The 18,018-nt window shown below is 35.1% G+C and overlaps 3 protein-coding genes across 3 annotated transcripts; all 3 read left to right on the top strand.

Moving 5' to 3' along the window:
• Positions 1–99: 99 nt before the first annotated feature.
• LOAG_05862 (hypothetical protein) lies at positions 100–1,052 on the top strand (the record flags this gene model as incomplete). The annotated part of the gene is made up of 3 exons (XM_003141399.1): positions 100–195; positions 440–598; positions 858–1,052. The coding sequence occupies 3 exons, from the start codon at positions 100–102 to the stop codon at positions 1,050–1,052; spliced, it is 450 nt and encodes a 149-aa protein (XP_003141447.1).
• Positions 1,053–5,178: 4,126 nt separating this feature from the next.
• LOAG_05861 (STE/STE11/MEKK4 protein kinase) lies at positions 5,179–15,870 on the top strand. The gene is made up of 26 exons (XM_020446992.1): positions 5,179–5,372; positions 5,485–5,588; positions 6,250–6,489; positions 6,658–6,740; positions 6,827–7,193; positions 7,382–7,555; positions 7,867–7,993; positions 8,144–8,307; positions 8,810–8,998; positions 9,452–9,598; positions 9,700–9,869; positions 10,126–10,266; positions 10,688–10,880; positions 11,168–11,319; positions 11,406–11,532; positions 11,890–12,054; positions 12,161–12,316; positions 12,395–12,610; positions 12,929–12,986; positions 13,108–13,274; positions 13,352–13,469; positions 13,897–14,081; positions 14,158–14,320; positions 14,415–14,668; positions 14,950–15,141; positions 15,382–15,870. Exons 2-26 carry the CDS (start codon positions 5,526–5,528, stop codon positions 15,409–15,411), a joined length of 4,041 nt encoding a protein of 1,346 aa, XP_020302732.1. The 5' UTR covers positions 5,179–5,372; positions 5,485–5,525; the 3' UTR covers positions 15,412–15,870.
• Positions 15,871–16,255: 385 nt separating this feature from the next.
• On the top strand, positions 16,256–17,564 carry LOAG_05860 (hypothetical protein; the record flags this gene model as incomplete). Its single annotated transcript, XM_003141397.2, has 3 exons — positions 16,256–16,567; positions 16,851–16,955; positions 17,361–17,564. 3 exons carry the CDS (start codon positions 16,256–16,258, stop codon positions 17,502–17,504), a joined length of 561 nt encoding a protein of 186 aa, XP_003141445.1. The 3' UTR covers positions 17,505–17,564.
• Positions 17,565–18,018: the final 454 nt, after the last annotated feature.

Below are 18,018 nucleotides of genomic sequence, written 5' to 3'. Positions count from 1 at the left end.
AATGCCACTCCTCTTAGAATTGGGCTTTAAGTAAAGGTTAAGCTTACATTGCACAAGGTGATGGTATATTTGACATTCTGCACCACGCATTACTCGAGTATGAGGAAATCGCGTACACTTCTCTGGCGCACTAAGACGCAATCAATGAGGTGCGAGAAACAATGCGATCAGAATGATCTGTCGACAAATTTTCAAGTTTTGAGGCGCTAAAGTTTTAATTATGAGACGAATCCTTGGAAGGTGACTTTCGGTTTTGAGTTTACTTGACAATAGATTGTAGCTGACACCATATTCTTTAAGGCTGCCTTTTTCATGAAGACGTACTTCACTGAGAGCAGCAGTGTTGCTGTTAAGTCGTAACACTTTATAGTGAATTAAAGCAGAATGACACTCAGGACATCCACTATCCACAGTATCATATATGGTTTGGATGTTCTAGTATGCAAATATCGGAAATTATTGGAACATACCTTTGGAAAGTGTTGGAACATACCTTTGGAAACAGGGTATGCCTTTGTCTCTTTTGTTTTGTTTAATCGCATCAGCAAATGCCTATTGGCCGCAGTTAACCGGCCAAATGAAGGGTGAATGGGCTTTGGTTCAGCCATTTTTTTGGGCCTCCGCATAAAGCAAGCAATGCTGTCCTTAAAAAAGGCTGCTTGGTCATTCAGGTTACCGAATAAATTACCATCGCCAGGGTCGTTCTCAAGTGACCAGTGTCCTGAACCGCCTGCATGAGGGTTAGATCTGGAGCTTTCGGTGTACTTTATCCTCTATCGTTTCGTCTCTCCCCTGTCGCTAAGACTTTGAAAATTGTAGTTTTTCTTTTTTTCGAGCCTGCGCAATGAATTTTTTAGATGAGACACAGTGTGAACGGAACTGGTCCCACTTTTCACTTCGAAGGTTCATTTGCGATGGTCGAACGAGCTTGGAGGCAACAGCGAAGTGTTCTGGACGTAGGTTTAATTAGAGTATCCTTCTCGGAGATGGATGGTCTTACAGATCTAAACAAGCTCTATCTGCCCGATTTGGGATCAGAGTTGTTCTCCTAGGATGTTCGCCCGAAGACTAACGAATCTGTCCTGGCCGTGAACATAATTTGTTTGAGCCTTCAGTTGAAACTTGTCTGAGTGTCCTTAGAGAAGACCACTGAGCATTACACTGGATAGATTTGTCAATGATGCCAAAGATTTTGCAACCAATTTATATATTGTGACATCACCTCAACTTTTTTTTAACGTATCATACACAACGTAATGATACGATGATTCGTACCATTATGAATCGAGGAAGTTTGGAGAGCTTTTCCGTGTAGTGCTGGATGCAACAGCATTGTTTTATATTACTGCTTTTGCAGGCTTCTGTCAAACAGTGGAGCTCATGCAAACTTCAGACTGCAACCATATGCTACTCGTAAGTTGAACATATGTTATTGTAACAGTTCTGTAAAAACCTGCGCAGGTATGTAATAGTCAATATTTTATAATATTACAAATTCGTTTATATATTCAAGTTTTACTCCTGTCACATGGATATTCGAACTGTTCTGTGTATAAAATCACCTCTGTGAGTAATTGATATGGAGAAAATACTAAATATCCTGTTCCTAACAACCGAACGGAACATATGACATAAAATGAAACACTGCATAAATTGCTAAGTTTGATTAAAATAGAAAAGTCAAACATTGAAGTGAATAATAGTTTGTTAGTAATCTTAGGAATGATTAAAATTTATCGTATCTTACTGATGTTAGGCATCTACCTTCAGAGGTATGACTCAATACTGTTATTTGATTAGAGAATACGACAGTAACAGCAATAGAAGCAACTAACACGATCGTTTAAATTTCTTGCTTCGATAAAAGTCATGTATTTTCACTTTTTTCCATTAATGTCATCGATGTATCAACAACTAATTGAAACAGAGATGCTCGGTAAATTTTAAATCATGATTTGTTGATAAGTGGTATCAATAAGCCGGAAGAATTCTTACCAGAATTTCAAGAATTCATAGTATGGCCGAAAGAAACAAAAATGAATTCTTGGCATGGCTGAAAAAGATTATCAATGAGCAAATTTTTTTTCAATGTAGTCACCAAAAATGGATATGCAAACTATTCAAACTTCATACCACCATGTCCTGCTTTGAAATCGTTAAAAAAACACTTCAATAAGAGCTCTTTACAGATCTGCAAGCAAATGCATCCAGTATGACAAAATCCATACAAAATGGAATTCAGTATTATCGTTTATTGTTGACATCAAAATACGAGAATACTTAGCGGTGTCGGAAAAACTAATTTGTCGAGTTCGCTTTTCAGCAATATAGGTTTATTCGGCATGTGATACTATTCTTGTACAATATTATTAGTTAACAACAAAAAATATATAAAATGTATAGTACAACGATAAATTGGTAATACAGTAAGTAAGCAATATGATCAATTAACAAATTCCTTGTTGTTTACCTTTAATAATAGTTGACTGTCGTTTTGTTGATAGGTTGCGTAATGGTTGAGATATAAGAATTCGTCCTTCGTTGAACTGGAGATATGTTGCAGAAAATATTTTTAGCGAAAAGAAGGAATACTGTTGTCTGTTGTTCAATGATAGCAGATATGTGAAGAGGATACTGTACATAGTCTGCTTGACTGTAAAAACTGACTGTGTACGATTTTTCCGTATATATACATATATATATATACCTAGGATAGGGGAACAACTTTTGTATAATTAAGCAGGATTATCCTAGAGGTATAACTGCCCATAATATGGTCCATTATGCAGCCACGAATATGTACTGAAATGTCTTTGTGATATTCCCACTATTGTTAGCTTGTATCCTCCTCGCTCTCTTTATTTCACTTAGAGGATTCCATGATCCTATCTGGTGGATATCGTAGAAATTCTATTTGGATGTAACTTTAATTTCGGTAATCTGACAGCATTAGCTGAAAACTTTCGTGTAACTAACACAGTACGAACTACCCTGAATATTATTCAGTTAGCTCAACGATAGTTGCCAAGGAGCTGAGCCATACCAAAACTAAACCAAGAATTCGGAAGGTGAAACAAAGAATTAAAGAAAATCAAAACTAACGGCAATTTCAAAATCAAGTCAGTAGAAGAAGTATGGAATTGGATTTGAAAAAATTTTGGCGTTATTTTAATCTTAATTTCTCATCCATAATAAGGATACATGATAAGTTCTATTGTCTTAATTAATTGGTTTAACTCGGAGAATAATATGCATTGTTTACACAACTCTGTAGGAGTTTCCAGAACTCCTGTATTTCAGAGGATCAGAATGATTTTCCGAAAGTCGTTTATTTACAAGTAACTTCCTTTGTGTAGTTATGCTACCTCCAAGAGAAGCTCAAATCAATAAATATTGCTAAGATTGGTCATTCTTTTTTTTTACTCAAAGATATGGCAATATCCACGGGAAAGAAATATCAAAAAAATCGATTCAATCTGGATTAATTTCAGCATTTAATTTAATTTAATCGAAGATAATTTAACCGACTTTCCGGAAATCTAATTAGCAACTAAATGAATGTAAAAACTAATATTGGTGAAACTTCCAAACCGTTGATGCGTAAGATAAGGTTAGCATACATTTCTAGCAAAAGATTCATTCTTCAACGATAATATTGGTTTAATCTGGTTCAACTCAAATGAACTTAATTAAGTTAAGGTTTCTAATTTAAATAAGATAACCCAACTTAATTTGATTTAATTTGCAGCTTTCATTTCCGTCCCTATAAGGGGACGGTTCACGTTTTACCAAGCTGTGCTCCACGCCCCATGCTCTAGCGAATTATAGCTCGCACTGTGATTACGTATACCCTAGCGTCGGGAAACCGGAAAACCTTTTATTTCCACTCTTAAAAACCAGTTACCTGTTACACTATAACGTCCAGATTAAACTGCAGCTGAAGAACACTGTAAATGTTCCTCTTCCCTTCTGTCTTGCAAACATATATTTAGCCTTTTTTGCGCTAACTTTTCCGGCGTGTATGTCTGCAAAGCGGCCATACTTTTGTTTTTACATCTTCTTCGTCTGTTATCAGTCCCGTATGCTCTGAAATATCATAGTTTATGATACGTATCTTCCCTTCACGTTCGTCATGGAAGGCCAAGTCTAGGAAACGTTTTCATATTTAAAATTTTGTTATTGTTTGATGTCATAGCATTTTCTTCATGGCGTCTTTGTACGACATCAAAAATAGTTCATTAACATAGTTTAGTTTTAACCGAAATATTTGCTTTGTATTGGTCCATTCATGAGTGTGATAGGTCGATTTAATCAGAAATCGGTTTCGTTTATCGTTTAATCAAAACCAGAAATGTTTCGTGCTATTGATCCGTCCGAAAGTGTATTCTTTCGGTCGGGAATTCATTTCATTTATGGCATTTTAAAGTAAAAGTACTTTCAGTAATCTCATTTTTTTTTTCATCATATTTACATCTGTGGATAGGTTGAGTAATTTGGTAAACTGAAATTTTTTCTGAAAATGCAAATTGGAAATTTGGATGCATTATGCAATAGTAATATGAAACGAAGTTACAGTCTGCCGCAGCTTCATGCTGCTATATACGTCAAAGAACACAGGTAACTTTCCTTTCTCAATTCCTTTCAAATTTTTTTTTGGTAAAATCTTCTGAAGCCATCAAAAATCTGACGAGTTGATGTCAGGAATACTACCACTAGTATTTGGGCAGTTATGTTTTTTACATTTAATGTCAGAACGACCCAAGCAGCATCCGTTAGCGTAAGCCTGATTACGCAGTTGTTATATAACCGCGTGTCTCTAACATGACTGCTCATCTTCAAAGAGAGAAGAGTTAGACGAATTATGAGACTGTATTCATACTCGTTGCATTTCTTTCGGCAGTTGTGTATCACAAGTCGTTTGGCGCATTAGAAGCATCCATTTCATCGTTTTCGCGCGATAGGCTTGATCAAGTAGATTAAAAGGTTCTGTTGGAACTGAAGGCATATCATAGGTTTATGGTAACTAAGAATGTGCTTAGAGATTATGTCATTTCAGCAGTCTTACTTTAACCTTTAGTGAATGATCTTGATGGAATGATCCCGAAAAGTTTACTTGATCTGTCGAAATGTTTCTTGTACACAAGGTATCATTTGTTGCAAAGCAAACTTAGTTTTAACGAAGTTTGTCTCTTTTAGAATATTTTGGTCGAGTAGACCCATGAGTTTTATGATTTTTTAGCCTTGAAAGCGCTTTTGGTTTCCATTTTCCAGGCCTGAAGTAAATTACCAGAACCAGTTATCAAGATGCAGACAGCGAACAACTGCAAAACAAGAATACAGTGGACGTTACAGTTTGAACAAAACAAAATTTGGTGAATAATCGTTTTAGCAGTGCAGTTTATATCTCGCAAGTTTAAATATTAAGTTTTATCTTTTCGTTTCAGTTCTCTCATTATAATGAAGGCTGTGTCATTTCTGTTCCAGGTGGAAAGTATTATAATGAAAGCATTCAAGACCGTGTAAGGATGCGAAATCCATCAGTTCGCGGACAAATAGAACGATTCCCACGTTATGAAAACTATACCGTGGTAAGCGTCTAACTTCAATTATAATATCATTATTTGTCCAGAGTGATTTGTTTCAGTTGATTACTTTTTATTCTGCATTGACGAATAACAGGAATTAAATATTCCCAAAACTTCGCCTACATGAGTTCTTAAAAAGGATACCGACCATCACCTTGTTCCCTTATTCTCATCATTTATTTGAGTTGTTAACTCTGGTTAGCATTTGCTTTGTTGTCTTTATTACAGATATGGGAACACATTTTGGTTTAATTCGACGTTTTCGTCCCCTATTACCATTCCAATACCATGAAGAAACTGGAAGCGAATTTAGGGAGGGAACTATGTCATTTTCGCAGTCATTCGTAAATTCGTAAAATGAATATCAAATATTATATTAAAAAAAGTGATCTTTTCGTTTCTCGTATTATGGGAAATCCAGCGGTGAATACTGATTTTAGGGATTAAAATTGATAACTAAGTTATGTCGGGAAACATAAAATTGGGAGTAAATCGATAAATGAGACTTATAAGAAATTGCTGAATTTCCATGTGAAAAACTTCGAAAGATTTTAGAAATAGTACGATGACTAACAACCATTCTGATACTGTCTTGTTTAAAAGAATATAGCTTATTGTCGTAAATCTTGATTGTTCTTTTGAAGGAAGTATGACTGTTTTGTAGTATGATGAAGTTTATCGATGCCTATCACCGGAACCAAATCAACCGTTGGCCGATACTGTGGTGCAGCCGTCAGCACCTAGAGCAACTGCTTTGATGCGCTGTGAATTAGGTAGATCAGCTAATGACCGGGATCAATATCACTGCAGCTTACATCGCTTACTTCGGGTCAGCATTACGGCCAAATTAAATCGATTGTGCGAAAAGGCAGCATTTGGAAGCGTGGGGAAATCATCACAGCAAGTACTTTTTCTAATCTGCAGTTATATTTCATAGCCGCTAATGGCCGCCAATGGAAGCTTTTAAATACTATTTGTATGTAACTAAATTGATTTAACATATTATTATAAGTCTTCAAGATCTTGGAAGGTAAAAAATCAGTCTATGGCCATATAAATCTTTGTTTTTAAGGTACTTCTGATTAATCGCAGAAACGAACGTTTCAAATGGAGTGATGTGTTATGGCTGCAGTTGCAAGTGGTAGTTGCTGGCAGGTTAAAGTTTATTTGCTTTAGATGCAAGTGACAAAATTTCTTAAATTGTGCGTTTTAAACAACCATCTCATCAACTTTACTTTCAGAAAGATGAAATCACCAAGTGATCAGATTAAATCAACTCGTGAACATGATATGTATCTGATAACCGAGCGTGAAAAACAAAAAGTGGTCCTGGAAGAGATTCGAAATTTTCGTTTAAACGATAGAAATGAGATAACGTGTTCGTCACCCATATCACTATCCACAGAGATCTCAAATCAGAGATCACTGAAGGAGGAACTGAAAACAGTCAAGGGTATGTTGGAACGTTATGAAAATTTCGTGACATTGTACCCTAACATGAATAGCATGGAGCGGTCAACAAATATGGATGAATTGGTCAAAACTCGGATTCAGATTCTTTACGCTTGGTATAATATTACGATTGATTTGTATGCCAGGATAAGAGAGGTAAGTTTCCAAGTGATCAATGATTAGAAGAGCCATTTACCGCAGCATGTTTTTGGAGCTCTCTGTCGGACGAAGCTGCACATAAAAGTCTATGGTGTTGGCCATTAAACCACTCGTTTGTGAAATTTAATAGTGATAATGGGAATGATTCGTTTTCATTAAATCCGTAGAGGTAAGTATAATTGCAGGTCGGTTTGATTCTGGGCATGTATAAAGATCGTAGTTCCACTCCGTGCATTTCACTTTCTCCGAATGTTACACCAAAAGATGGCGTTTCCGATGATCATTCAATTACAGGACTTTCATGGCCATCATTAGATAGTCCCGTGAATACAGATGAATTTTTCACATCATCGCGGAATGTTTGTTTCTCTTTTATGAAGTGAACTTATTTCTGCAAGATATCGAAAAACAAGATATATATTCATTAAATGACGACTAGAGCATCCTTGTCTGTTAGTGGATGTGATGCATCAGTGTATGCCATCTTATTGAAAAAAGCCAACAAAAATTTCGGGTTTTTCCATTTTCTTTCGGTCAAGTTGCCAAAAACTAACTGGCAGTTCAAATTTTGGATACTTGAAAAATCTTAGTTATGCTTATTTTTTCACTTAGTTTTTGCTTATTTGCACAACACATCATTCGTTCATTTCAAATTCTAATGTCATTTAAGTTAAACGAACCAAGTGACGCTTCAAGTTCACAAAATATATTGCTTACACCTCATCCAAATATGATTGCGTCAGCAGACTTACCTACGTTGCTGGAACAACCATGCAATATATATACCGCTTTCGTTTGTGAGTTAAAACAGATTCCCATACTTTGAATTGGATTTTTAATTTCTAGATAAGGCTTATTAAAGAATGAATAAAGTGATATATATGAAGGGATGAATAAAATAACATATTTTTTTAATTGTTGACTATCTAATTTTTATGAATTTTTAGCACGTACTTTGCGACGTAAAGGTATGCGGAAAGTTTTGCAACGTTTGGATAGCGCTTGTTTTACAACCATAAGAAAGGCTATTGCAATGTTAGAGAAATCACCAATTACTTATGCAGAAGTCGTGGAAAGGGGAAACAAGCAGCGGTCCATGGATTATCCTATGGTATACTCATCTATTGTTGTAGATTATCCTGTTTTTATACTTTTTGTTTCCGAGATTTTTTTCTGAACAAGACGGTTTCAGTTTCCATGGTTTTGCAGGCGTCATCCCCTCAGTGTTACATCACTGATTGCTTGAAACTTGATGACGTAAGTTTTTAGATTGACAGTGATTAAAAAACAGTGAACTTCTATTCTATTGCATTTCGCAGCAAATTTTACTTAGATAACTTCTACATCCTTCACTGAATGTTTCAAGCATAATAACTTATCCGATTTGGTAACTGTAATATCTTTCCAAAAAAAAAATTCACACAAGATTTTCCGAAACTGCTTTGAATGATTAGATCGATTACGTATAGCATCTCACGGCATGAATTCGTTAGGAATCAGAATGACTGTAGTATATTTAAATCTGCTTCTTGAAATAATCAGTTGCCAGAGTACGATCAGAATCTCTAGTACAGTTCAGCTCTTTTTTTTCAAAATCCACTGGTTATTTTCAGCTTTCGCAGAAGCAGAAGCGAGACTTACCACAGAGTTTGACAAATCATCAAGAATTTATGGCGATGAAATTGCCATCATTCCAGAATTTGTTTCTGTTTTTAGTGCGAGTACCGCTTGATCTCGTTCACGAATGGCTAAAAATGCGTGGATCTGCACAACTCCCATCTGACTTGTTAACCCTGCAAACGGTGTATTTCTCCTAATTGAATACGAAACTGAAGAAACTGAAAGAGTGCGATTTGGACATCCGCATAGGAGATCCAGCGAACTCTATACTATTTGTAGTTCCATGATTCATAGCAAGATGAAGGCAATTTGCTCTGACGTTATTCTTTAGACCTCATATTTAGCCTATTATAGATTGCTGAGATGTTCTTTTCATGGATTTAGTTAATAACACTTTGCTCTTAATTTTTCAGGCAAGAAATATATTTCATAAGTAATCAAACCTAACAATTTTGTTTACCTGTAAAGACTTTGTTAATTATTTTTGCAGTGTTCACTGTACCACTGAATTTAGTGCTAACAGACACATCTGATATAAAGCGTTCTTTTTTCCTCATAACCACTACCTATCGTTTTGTCAGCAGCACTTATTCAAACTGCTATAAAGCACAACTTTAGTAACATGAAAATTTCAGGTTATGGAGGACTGTCATGATTGTATTGAGGCTGCAGTTGCTGTGAAGCACCGATTTGTATCATTGGTGCAGTTGGCTGGTGTAGATAACAAAGTGCTGCTCGGTTATCTGGTACCGTTTGAGGATGAATTGGCCGAGGTTTTTAAGGTATATGCTTGCAAATTTAAAAAAAAAGACAACAATGTTTGGATTTGTTAATGAAATTCTGCCGTTTACCATTTTCCAGGCATCAGGATGAATTTTTATAGAGTTACCTTACATGCATTCGTGACTGGGTACATGGAGAAGTCAGTACTGAAGGAATAGGCGCCGAATGGACTGAACGAGTTATTCAGAACTTGACTTCACAGTGGGCAGTGGCGAGAAGTTTTGCCACAAATGTAATTTCTGGTGAAAGTGAAACAGTGCATAGATTTTGGTTTGTAAATTTTTGTTTTCTCTTTTCTAAAAGGTTTTTTCTGCCTTTAAGTTTCCTTTTCTAGCAAATTTGAACTTTTTTGTTTTGCTTGTTGGTAACATCAGCTGAATAGGAATGACAAAATCTGTGTCGTGTTGTTATTCACGGTCAGTCTTGGTAACTGCTATATGTTCAGATTATCCATTTTTTTGTTGGATGTTGACTACAGCTTCCTTTTTCCTAAAATTAATTTCTCTCATGATAGTGTGATTTGTAGTATGATTGCGGGTGATTTGATGCGCAAGATGGTCAATGACTATTTACCAGAAAAAGAAGATCTGATGGATGAATGTAGAAGTACTTTCGAGAATGCATCTACTGATGGTCTTCAAGAATATGACAGTTTGTTACTACGACGGTGAGAACTGGTCTTTCTGAATATTATTTTTTGCGGTTTGTTTAAGCAGTCTTAAGTAGAATGAGTACACTGGATAGTTCGAGACATGACGAGGGGCTTAGTGATAATGTGGTGGAGTGCTTTTCAAGCCGTACTGAGCAATCGTTTTTGTCAGTCAAAAAAGGGTAATAAATAGCTTTGATATTAACAAGATGGTGAATAGTGTCAGTATGGGGAGATGTTGGGTTTAGCTTTGTGTTTTTTATCGTTGTAATATAAGTGAAAATCATCACTGCAGTGGCCACATTGTTTTAGTAACTATTATCCAAACCAGTGTCTTAGCTAGAATTATTGTAAAAATGAATGATGTTACAAAAGATGATGTGTAAAAATACTTAAAAAGAATACAATAAATTGTTCTTGAATGAAAACGTTTCTTTAGGAATGCATCACAAGTATTCATTACGTGTAGGCATTTTAAATCATTGGTCTGTCAAATGAAAGATCGTTCCTTGCGGTCACTTGCATTCGCTCGGATGCTTCTGAGGGATATTGAAATATGTGCCCTCTATAAACTGAAGTCTGCTGACATGCGTAGCTATCTCTCCCAGCTATTTATGTCACATCATTCACTAGTCAGTCACTTTGCATTTTTTATTTCTCTAAACAGTTTACTGTCCCACAGGGGCATTAAGAAAAGAATTTAATTACCAGTATCATGGGTGTCTACATACTTTCAAGTGCTGAATAGTTATTTAGATCATAGTTCGAGTTAGATGTAAACAAAGTATCTTTTGCTTAGAAAATTGAGTTTTTTTTTCAAGTCTGAACGCATCTTCGGGTTCTTTCCTGTTTCTTTTCTACTTTGGATATTTTAATTTACGTAATTTTCAATCGTCCAATGTTTAACATTGTGATTTAGGTCGTCATTTCCAATGATCTAACAAATGTAAACAGTAACTACGTGATGTTTTGTGATCAAAATGCATCGGAAAATATTGATTTTCTCCGAATACTGCTCAACATTACATGTTCGCGCTATCGTGCTGAATTACCGAAAGATATTATGGATTGGTAAATCCAATCATTTGTATTTTTTTTTATGCTTTTTTTTTTCTTTTTTATGCTTTATGCTTTTTTATGTACATTACTCATTTCAGCAATGGTTATTTGTTGATTATTTCACTTCGAACATGCTTTGCTGATTTTTCTCAAGAAATATGGAGCGGGACACGTTTGACGGTTGATCTTGACGCAGATACTGAACTTTCGTTACGTTATTTGCAGGTCAGAATTAATTTTATTGAGCATTACAACTAGTTTTACCAGGCTGAGAAATAATTTACTCCATTTAATACAATAATTTACTAGAATCCTTGGAATCTCTTAAATTTCGGTTTGAATACCAACCAATATTGAATTATGTTTTTCTCCAGTGTGTTCCACGAACCCTTATAAATAGTACTCTCGACGTCTCTTAGTTATCATCAGTTCAGTATTACCTAATCGCCAAATAACATAAATCTTTAGGTGAAGTCTGAGCAGTGCGTCAGTTATACCATTTTACAGTTTTTCTTCCCTTTTCTTGCAAATATTTATTCTAATTAATGAAGACTTTTTGGATTGCTAAAAAAATTTATTCAGTTGTCGAATGATGCATGCTTGGTAGCAGTCAGTGCTCTCTCACTACTGAAAATGAGAGAATTATTTACTCGAAATATGACAACGGGATATGATTTTATGTTTGATGTGTTGGAAGAGCAAGCATCCTGTCATGATATCGTCATTGAAAGCGCAAAACAGCTCAGAGTTAGTCTGAATTTTAATACCGTCCTACAGAATAAAATGTTTTACCAATACTAATAAATTTCCTGATCATGCAGAGCTTTCATCCAAAATGTCTGGAATTTTTCAGGAACTCGCATATAGAGCATGCCAAATGTTATTTGATGAATTTGCTGGTAAAATGGTCAGAGATGTGCTGGATGGACAAGAATTAAGTTCTCTGGATGTTAATGAGTTGGAATCCGTCCGAGCTACACTCATACAAGCGTATAATCTTGCTTTTGAGGTTAGGGTGTTTTTATCGCCATCCTAAAAATTGTATATCTTGCCTCTGCACGATGCAGTTCTGACTTTTTTTTTTCAGTACCATCGAGAATTTTACCGAATATTACCGAAACAGGGTCGTCACTCTTTTGCCTGGCAAACGGTTTGCTGGGCAAGAGACTGGTTGCATTTCGCGTTAAAATTTGTTAATCCAGGTGATGGGACTGTTCCACTGTGGGCGATACAGTCATTTCAATTTTTAATATTGGCAGCATGTCCAGAACTTACCGTAGCATTAACAGAAGAGGAATTTCAGGTTAGACTTTGTTATTCATAGTAGTTTCTTCTTACATTGACTGCCTTTTTATTAACTTATTTGAGAAAATAAATGCTGAACAACCTCTGAAGATACATCTTTTGTTTATTCATTAACGTGCGCTGTAGTCAAATTTATTGTTAGTAGTAGTACAGGCAAAGATATTCCTGAACTATGTTTGGGATACTTCCTTACCAGTTTGAATGACAAAATAGCTAAAAGATGAATAATCAGATTAATAATATGAATGTTTGAATAAATAAGTTAGAAATATTCACTATATTAACAGAGTATGTATATTCTACTCGCTTTTTTCAGACTTTGGTGAAAATCGTGGATGCATGCGTTGCGCACATTGTAGGTAGCAGTATTCCAGGTACTGTTCTTGCTCCTGAACATAATAGTGAAATGGTGTGGATTAGATTTTAATTTTAAACTTCGTGTTATAATGATGGAATTTACATTCGTGAAAGACAACAGAATTCGTCACTTTCCAGATTCTGGAATAGTAAATGGGACTTTTTTCGATTGTGAAGTGGACAGTGCAAGTTCTCGTGGCCATACGAAATCTAAGGCATATTCTGCGACAGATGCCAAAGCTCGTTCTCAAAGAATTTATACGCTGTTACATAATATCGATGAGAAACGTAACAAACATCTGGAGGTGTTTCATGTTCTTATAGTTTTCTAGACTTTTCCTAAACTACTTTGGTTATTTATTTACTATGCTGAATTTTGAAGGCAGACAATAAGATTGGTCGAGTAACAGAAGGTGGTCGAAGGGCTCTGACATTATCAACATATTTTAATCCGAAAAAACGAGCGCCATTTGAATGGCAACGACTAGAAAAAAAGATTGGTGAGAGGAATTTTATGAAATCTCAAAGAGTTTTCTATCTTTAGAGCTTTCTATCGTGTCTTTCTGTCGTGCATCATACTAGGAGGAACTGTACTTACTGGATGATCAGGATAGAATTTTTATATGCTCAGAATTTTATTATGTATTTAGAATCAAGATAGAATTTTTATATGCTTATTATCTCATTGCATTTTGACAGTGTTTTCAGAGGTCAAGATAGAGTCTCACAATTGTCTTAGAAAATTTTTAAAAAACTAATGTATTAACTTTGTGAAGCTTTCTGTCGTGTATTACACTAGGAGAAACTTTGTTTCCTGGATGAGCAAATCATCCTTGATTATTCTTTATAGACTTATGGAGAAACTACACACTAAACAAAGTGTCAGTGTTCTTGCCATATGTACCTTATGTAATTCATGTTTCCTAGGATCTGGAAAGTTTGGTACAGTATATGTGGTCATGAATTTAACTGAAAGTTGTTTGATGGCAATGAAACAAATTCGTATTGTACGAAATGACAGAGCATTGTTGGCTTTGGTTGATGAAGTAGAGAATTTAAGTTTGTTGGACCATCCAAATTTGGTCAAGTATTATGCAGTAGAAGTTCATCGGGTATATTTCAAATCACTATGATTTTTTCTCCATTTCTTGATGAAGACAGTTTTCGAGAACTTGTCAATACTTGCAGGAAGAACTGTTTATTTTTATGGAATACTGTCCCGAAGGGACGCTTGAAGAAGTATGTCGCGAAGGTTTATTGGATATGCGATGCGTTCGGCGATATACACATTTCTTATTAAAAGGAGTCGAATATATTCACATGAAAATGATCATTCATCGAGATATAAAACGTAAAATATTTCTATTGGGATTTGCTATCCTATTATGCCACCTTGAATTATATAGGATGCTTTGTATAAAAATAAATTCTTTTGTATTTTTTAGCTGCAAACATATTTCTTGGAAAGAGAAATGTCTTAAAACTTGGTGATTTCGGAAGTTCAGTGAGGCTAAAGGATGGTACAACGGCTTGCGGTGAAGTAGCTGAATGGGTAGGTACTCCGGCTTATATGGCACCAGAAGTACAGACACTTGGTGGACGTACGGAATTGAATGGTAGAGAGGAACTTGTTGGATATGGTAGAGCAGCTGACATTTGGAGCGTTGGATGTGTTGTTCTACAAATGTGTACCGGCAAGGTCGGTTTTGTTATTAAAAGTCATGTTCTGACTGAAACATTCTGCTAACAGGGCTTGGATTTAACTTCATTTTTGCTACCAATTCACAATGCATTAATTGGTAATAACGGTGCTTGTATTGTCATAAAGCGCAGCTTTTTTCAAAAAGTACGCAAACTCAATAAAATCACTTTGGCAAATTATCGGTACTCCTCTTTCACTTTATCCTAAATTAAAATACGCTGGTATTGTAATCCCTAAAATTGAAATAAAACATAACAGTATAAGGTTTTCAATTCCAGCCTCCATGGCATGAATGCGAACAAGTACTACAAGTTGTTTTTCGTGTTGGTAGTGGTATGAGGCCAACAATACCGCAGAGTGTGCAAGCAGACTTAACGTGTTATTCATTTTTGGACCATTGTTTCCAAGTCGAGCCAAGTAAACGAGCTACAGCTGAACAGCTTCGCAAGGATCCATTTGCTGATATAAATGTCAATATATATTTTATATTTCTCTTTCTAAAATTATTACAAGTTTTTTTTCAAAGTTATTTTAAAACTTTCAAAAGAGAAAGCGATAAAAATGTAATTTCATGTCGCTTCGTTATGATTCAAATATTGGTAGTTTTCGATATCAGATTGCATGGTATTTTGCATTGTTTTTCAATATCCCTTTCTTTCATTTCTGGTTTCTTTTTTTCCTTTCATTTTTTGCGGTTTTTCGAGTTTCAGGTTTATGAAAGTTGTGATTCGAGAAACTGAAGTTGTGATTCGAGAAACTACAGTCATACTATACAGAATGTTTACGCTGTGATTTTGAGGGGATTTTTACGAACACTGCTTTGTAAAATGAATGTGCCAATTTATCTTTTTTATATCTTGCATTCTGAAATACTTTGTATTACTTATGTCATTTTAAAAATTCATAAACCATACGAGAATTGGTCTGTGAATAACCTGTAGAGTTGAAAATTTATGAAATCGCCGCTGTTTTATACGGTGTGGTGCGTTTACCAGTTATTATACGCTTCATACTTTGTTTTTCCGTACTTGGATCTTACATATAATTCTTTGGATAAAGCTGATAGGCTGAGAACGAATCCTGATCTCCTAATCTTGGATGTAAATTTGAATAGTATATTCGTGTATTCGTTGTGCTTGGATAGGCTCGTCACTCTAATAAAATTTTTCAGTCGATAAATTTGATAACTAGATTTCCGGTAAAATATTAAGGTTTGTTGCTTTGAAAACAAATATTAGGTGGCAGTGTGATCTCAAATGTAATACTTTCAAAGCTGCACAAATTTTAATTAGAATGAGCAAGATGTGCTTTTGACGTTATAATTCGCTTCGCTTCATGGAAAACTGAACTGGCCCAGGAGTTGACTGGAATTGAAAACTCGATTCAAGAATTTGAAGTTTTGAAAGGAAGGAAAGGCTTCTCAATAATTATTCCATCTAGTTAGACGATTGATGGGTAGGATGAGACCAGCAAGGTGATGAAGTCCAGGAGGGCTTGGAGTGCAGATAATGTTCGCATAGCTTAGTAAAGTTGGTGGGTTACGGTATCACAGACAAAATGAACAGGAATAAAGTGGCTGAATGAATGAGTTGTCTTGTTGGTGTTTGGTCCCTTTTGGAAAGTGATGACGATTTGAGTCGTAGAGTTGATTTGACTTTGCAGAGTAATGTTTGTATTTCGCATATTTATGGATTTGTAGGCCCTGGTGAATCATTATCTCGCAAGATGTACCAGGCTATTCCACGGTGTTCTGCTTCAAGTACATTGATTCGTATATTTCGGTGGTGTAACATAAGACGATGCTATTCACCCATGTTTGTTGAAACAGCGTCAACGGAGATATCGAAACCGAAAGACAGCGAATTGCAAAAAAGGAAAGATCCAACAATGCTTGAGGTTTTGTTTGTCTACGTAAACATACGATACAATACACTTTGGTAGGTAAAAGTTTAAATTTGATAAAGTGGAACAAAGACTAGAGAAGAAAATGACCGCTAGTGTAAAAGATATTTTACAAATTTACGGTTAATAAACATTTTTCGCTGAACTCGTTGCATGGACATTGCTGGTGATTCAAAATGAATGTATATGAAAAAAAGCGAATGATATAAAGGTGAAAGGGAAAGATATGTCGTATCCCAGCGGTTAATGAAATCTTTCCTTCATCAATATTTTTCAGGAAGTCGATATTAAGAGTTTACCGAGAGCAGAAAGAAGACATGTGGAGGAATTTTTAAAGATGAGCGAAACAAGAGCAGTTGCTATGAAAAAATTGAGCTATAAGGTGAGTGGAAGATCGTAAAGCGTATTTTTTCTAGCTGAAATTGAAATGGAGTAGTAATATTGATGAATTAATTGTAAAGGTCATTTAATTCCTTCCAAATTAATCTAATGATATTAGACTCAATCTAATGATATTAGAGGTAAGTGGCAAAGTAGATTAGAAGTCTGTTTCTTATTAGGAAGGTTAAGATTTAATTCCGCTTTGGTTTTAATGGATGTATTCGAATTGTTGTAGTTTACTGTTCACTTATGACCACCACTTACCAATTTTTCCATACCATGATTGACATAAAGATTTACTCTTCCTCTAGAACGAAAAAATGAAATGAAACGGTAAGGAAAAGATGAAGTTTTGTAATAATTCATTATTTCCAATTGTTTGTCATTTTTTGCTTCTGTCTTGCAGAATTTGGCTACGTTTTTTGTGCTTTTTGGTTTGGCAATGGGAGTTTATACATACACATATAGTGGACTTAAGCAAGAAACTTTCCTAGAAGAAATTGATAAAGAGGTGGCAACGGAATTAGCCGAAAAAACAAAAGAAGATTGAACGTAAATATGTGTTGTCGAACGAAAGAATTTATTCTTTCATATATCATTTGAGCTTTATAAACTTCTTAAAAAACATTTTCTACACATAATTCAAGTGTTCATGATTTTCATTATTAAATTAGATATAATAATATGTTATGAAAAGGCGTGGCATATATTAAATCACGTAACATATAATGACATAGTATGAATGGGATTTCATTTTTATTTTGTTCGGTTTTTCTAAGTACTTTTATTCATTAGCATGGTAACGTCTGTCGATAGATATTTCGAGAAAAATAGTTTTGAATAACTGCCGGTGTTGAAGATAAATTCAATTAATTATTTATTTTGCGGCTGTTTTTATCAACACAAATCTTACAACATATAATACAACATATAATAGTGCTGCTTCTCACCATAAAGAAATTAATTTTGAAGTGGATTTCCTCCCCATAGTGCGTGGAAATTTCGAGATCTATGCTTCACATATTATCGTGTTTTGTGAAATTATAGGATTTCCAAATGTCCAT

Source organism: Loa loa (assembly GCF_000183805.2).
Source record: "Loa loa unplaced genomic scaffold supercont3.8, whole genome shotgun sequence".
In the NCBI taxonomy this organism is placed as follows: domain Eukaryota; kingdom Metazoa; phylum Nematoda; class Chromadorea; order Rhabditida; family Onchocercidae; genus Loa; species Loa loa.
This window is presented reverse-complemented; position numbering and strand designations above follow the sequence as displayed.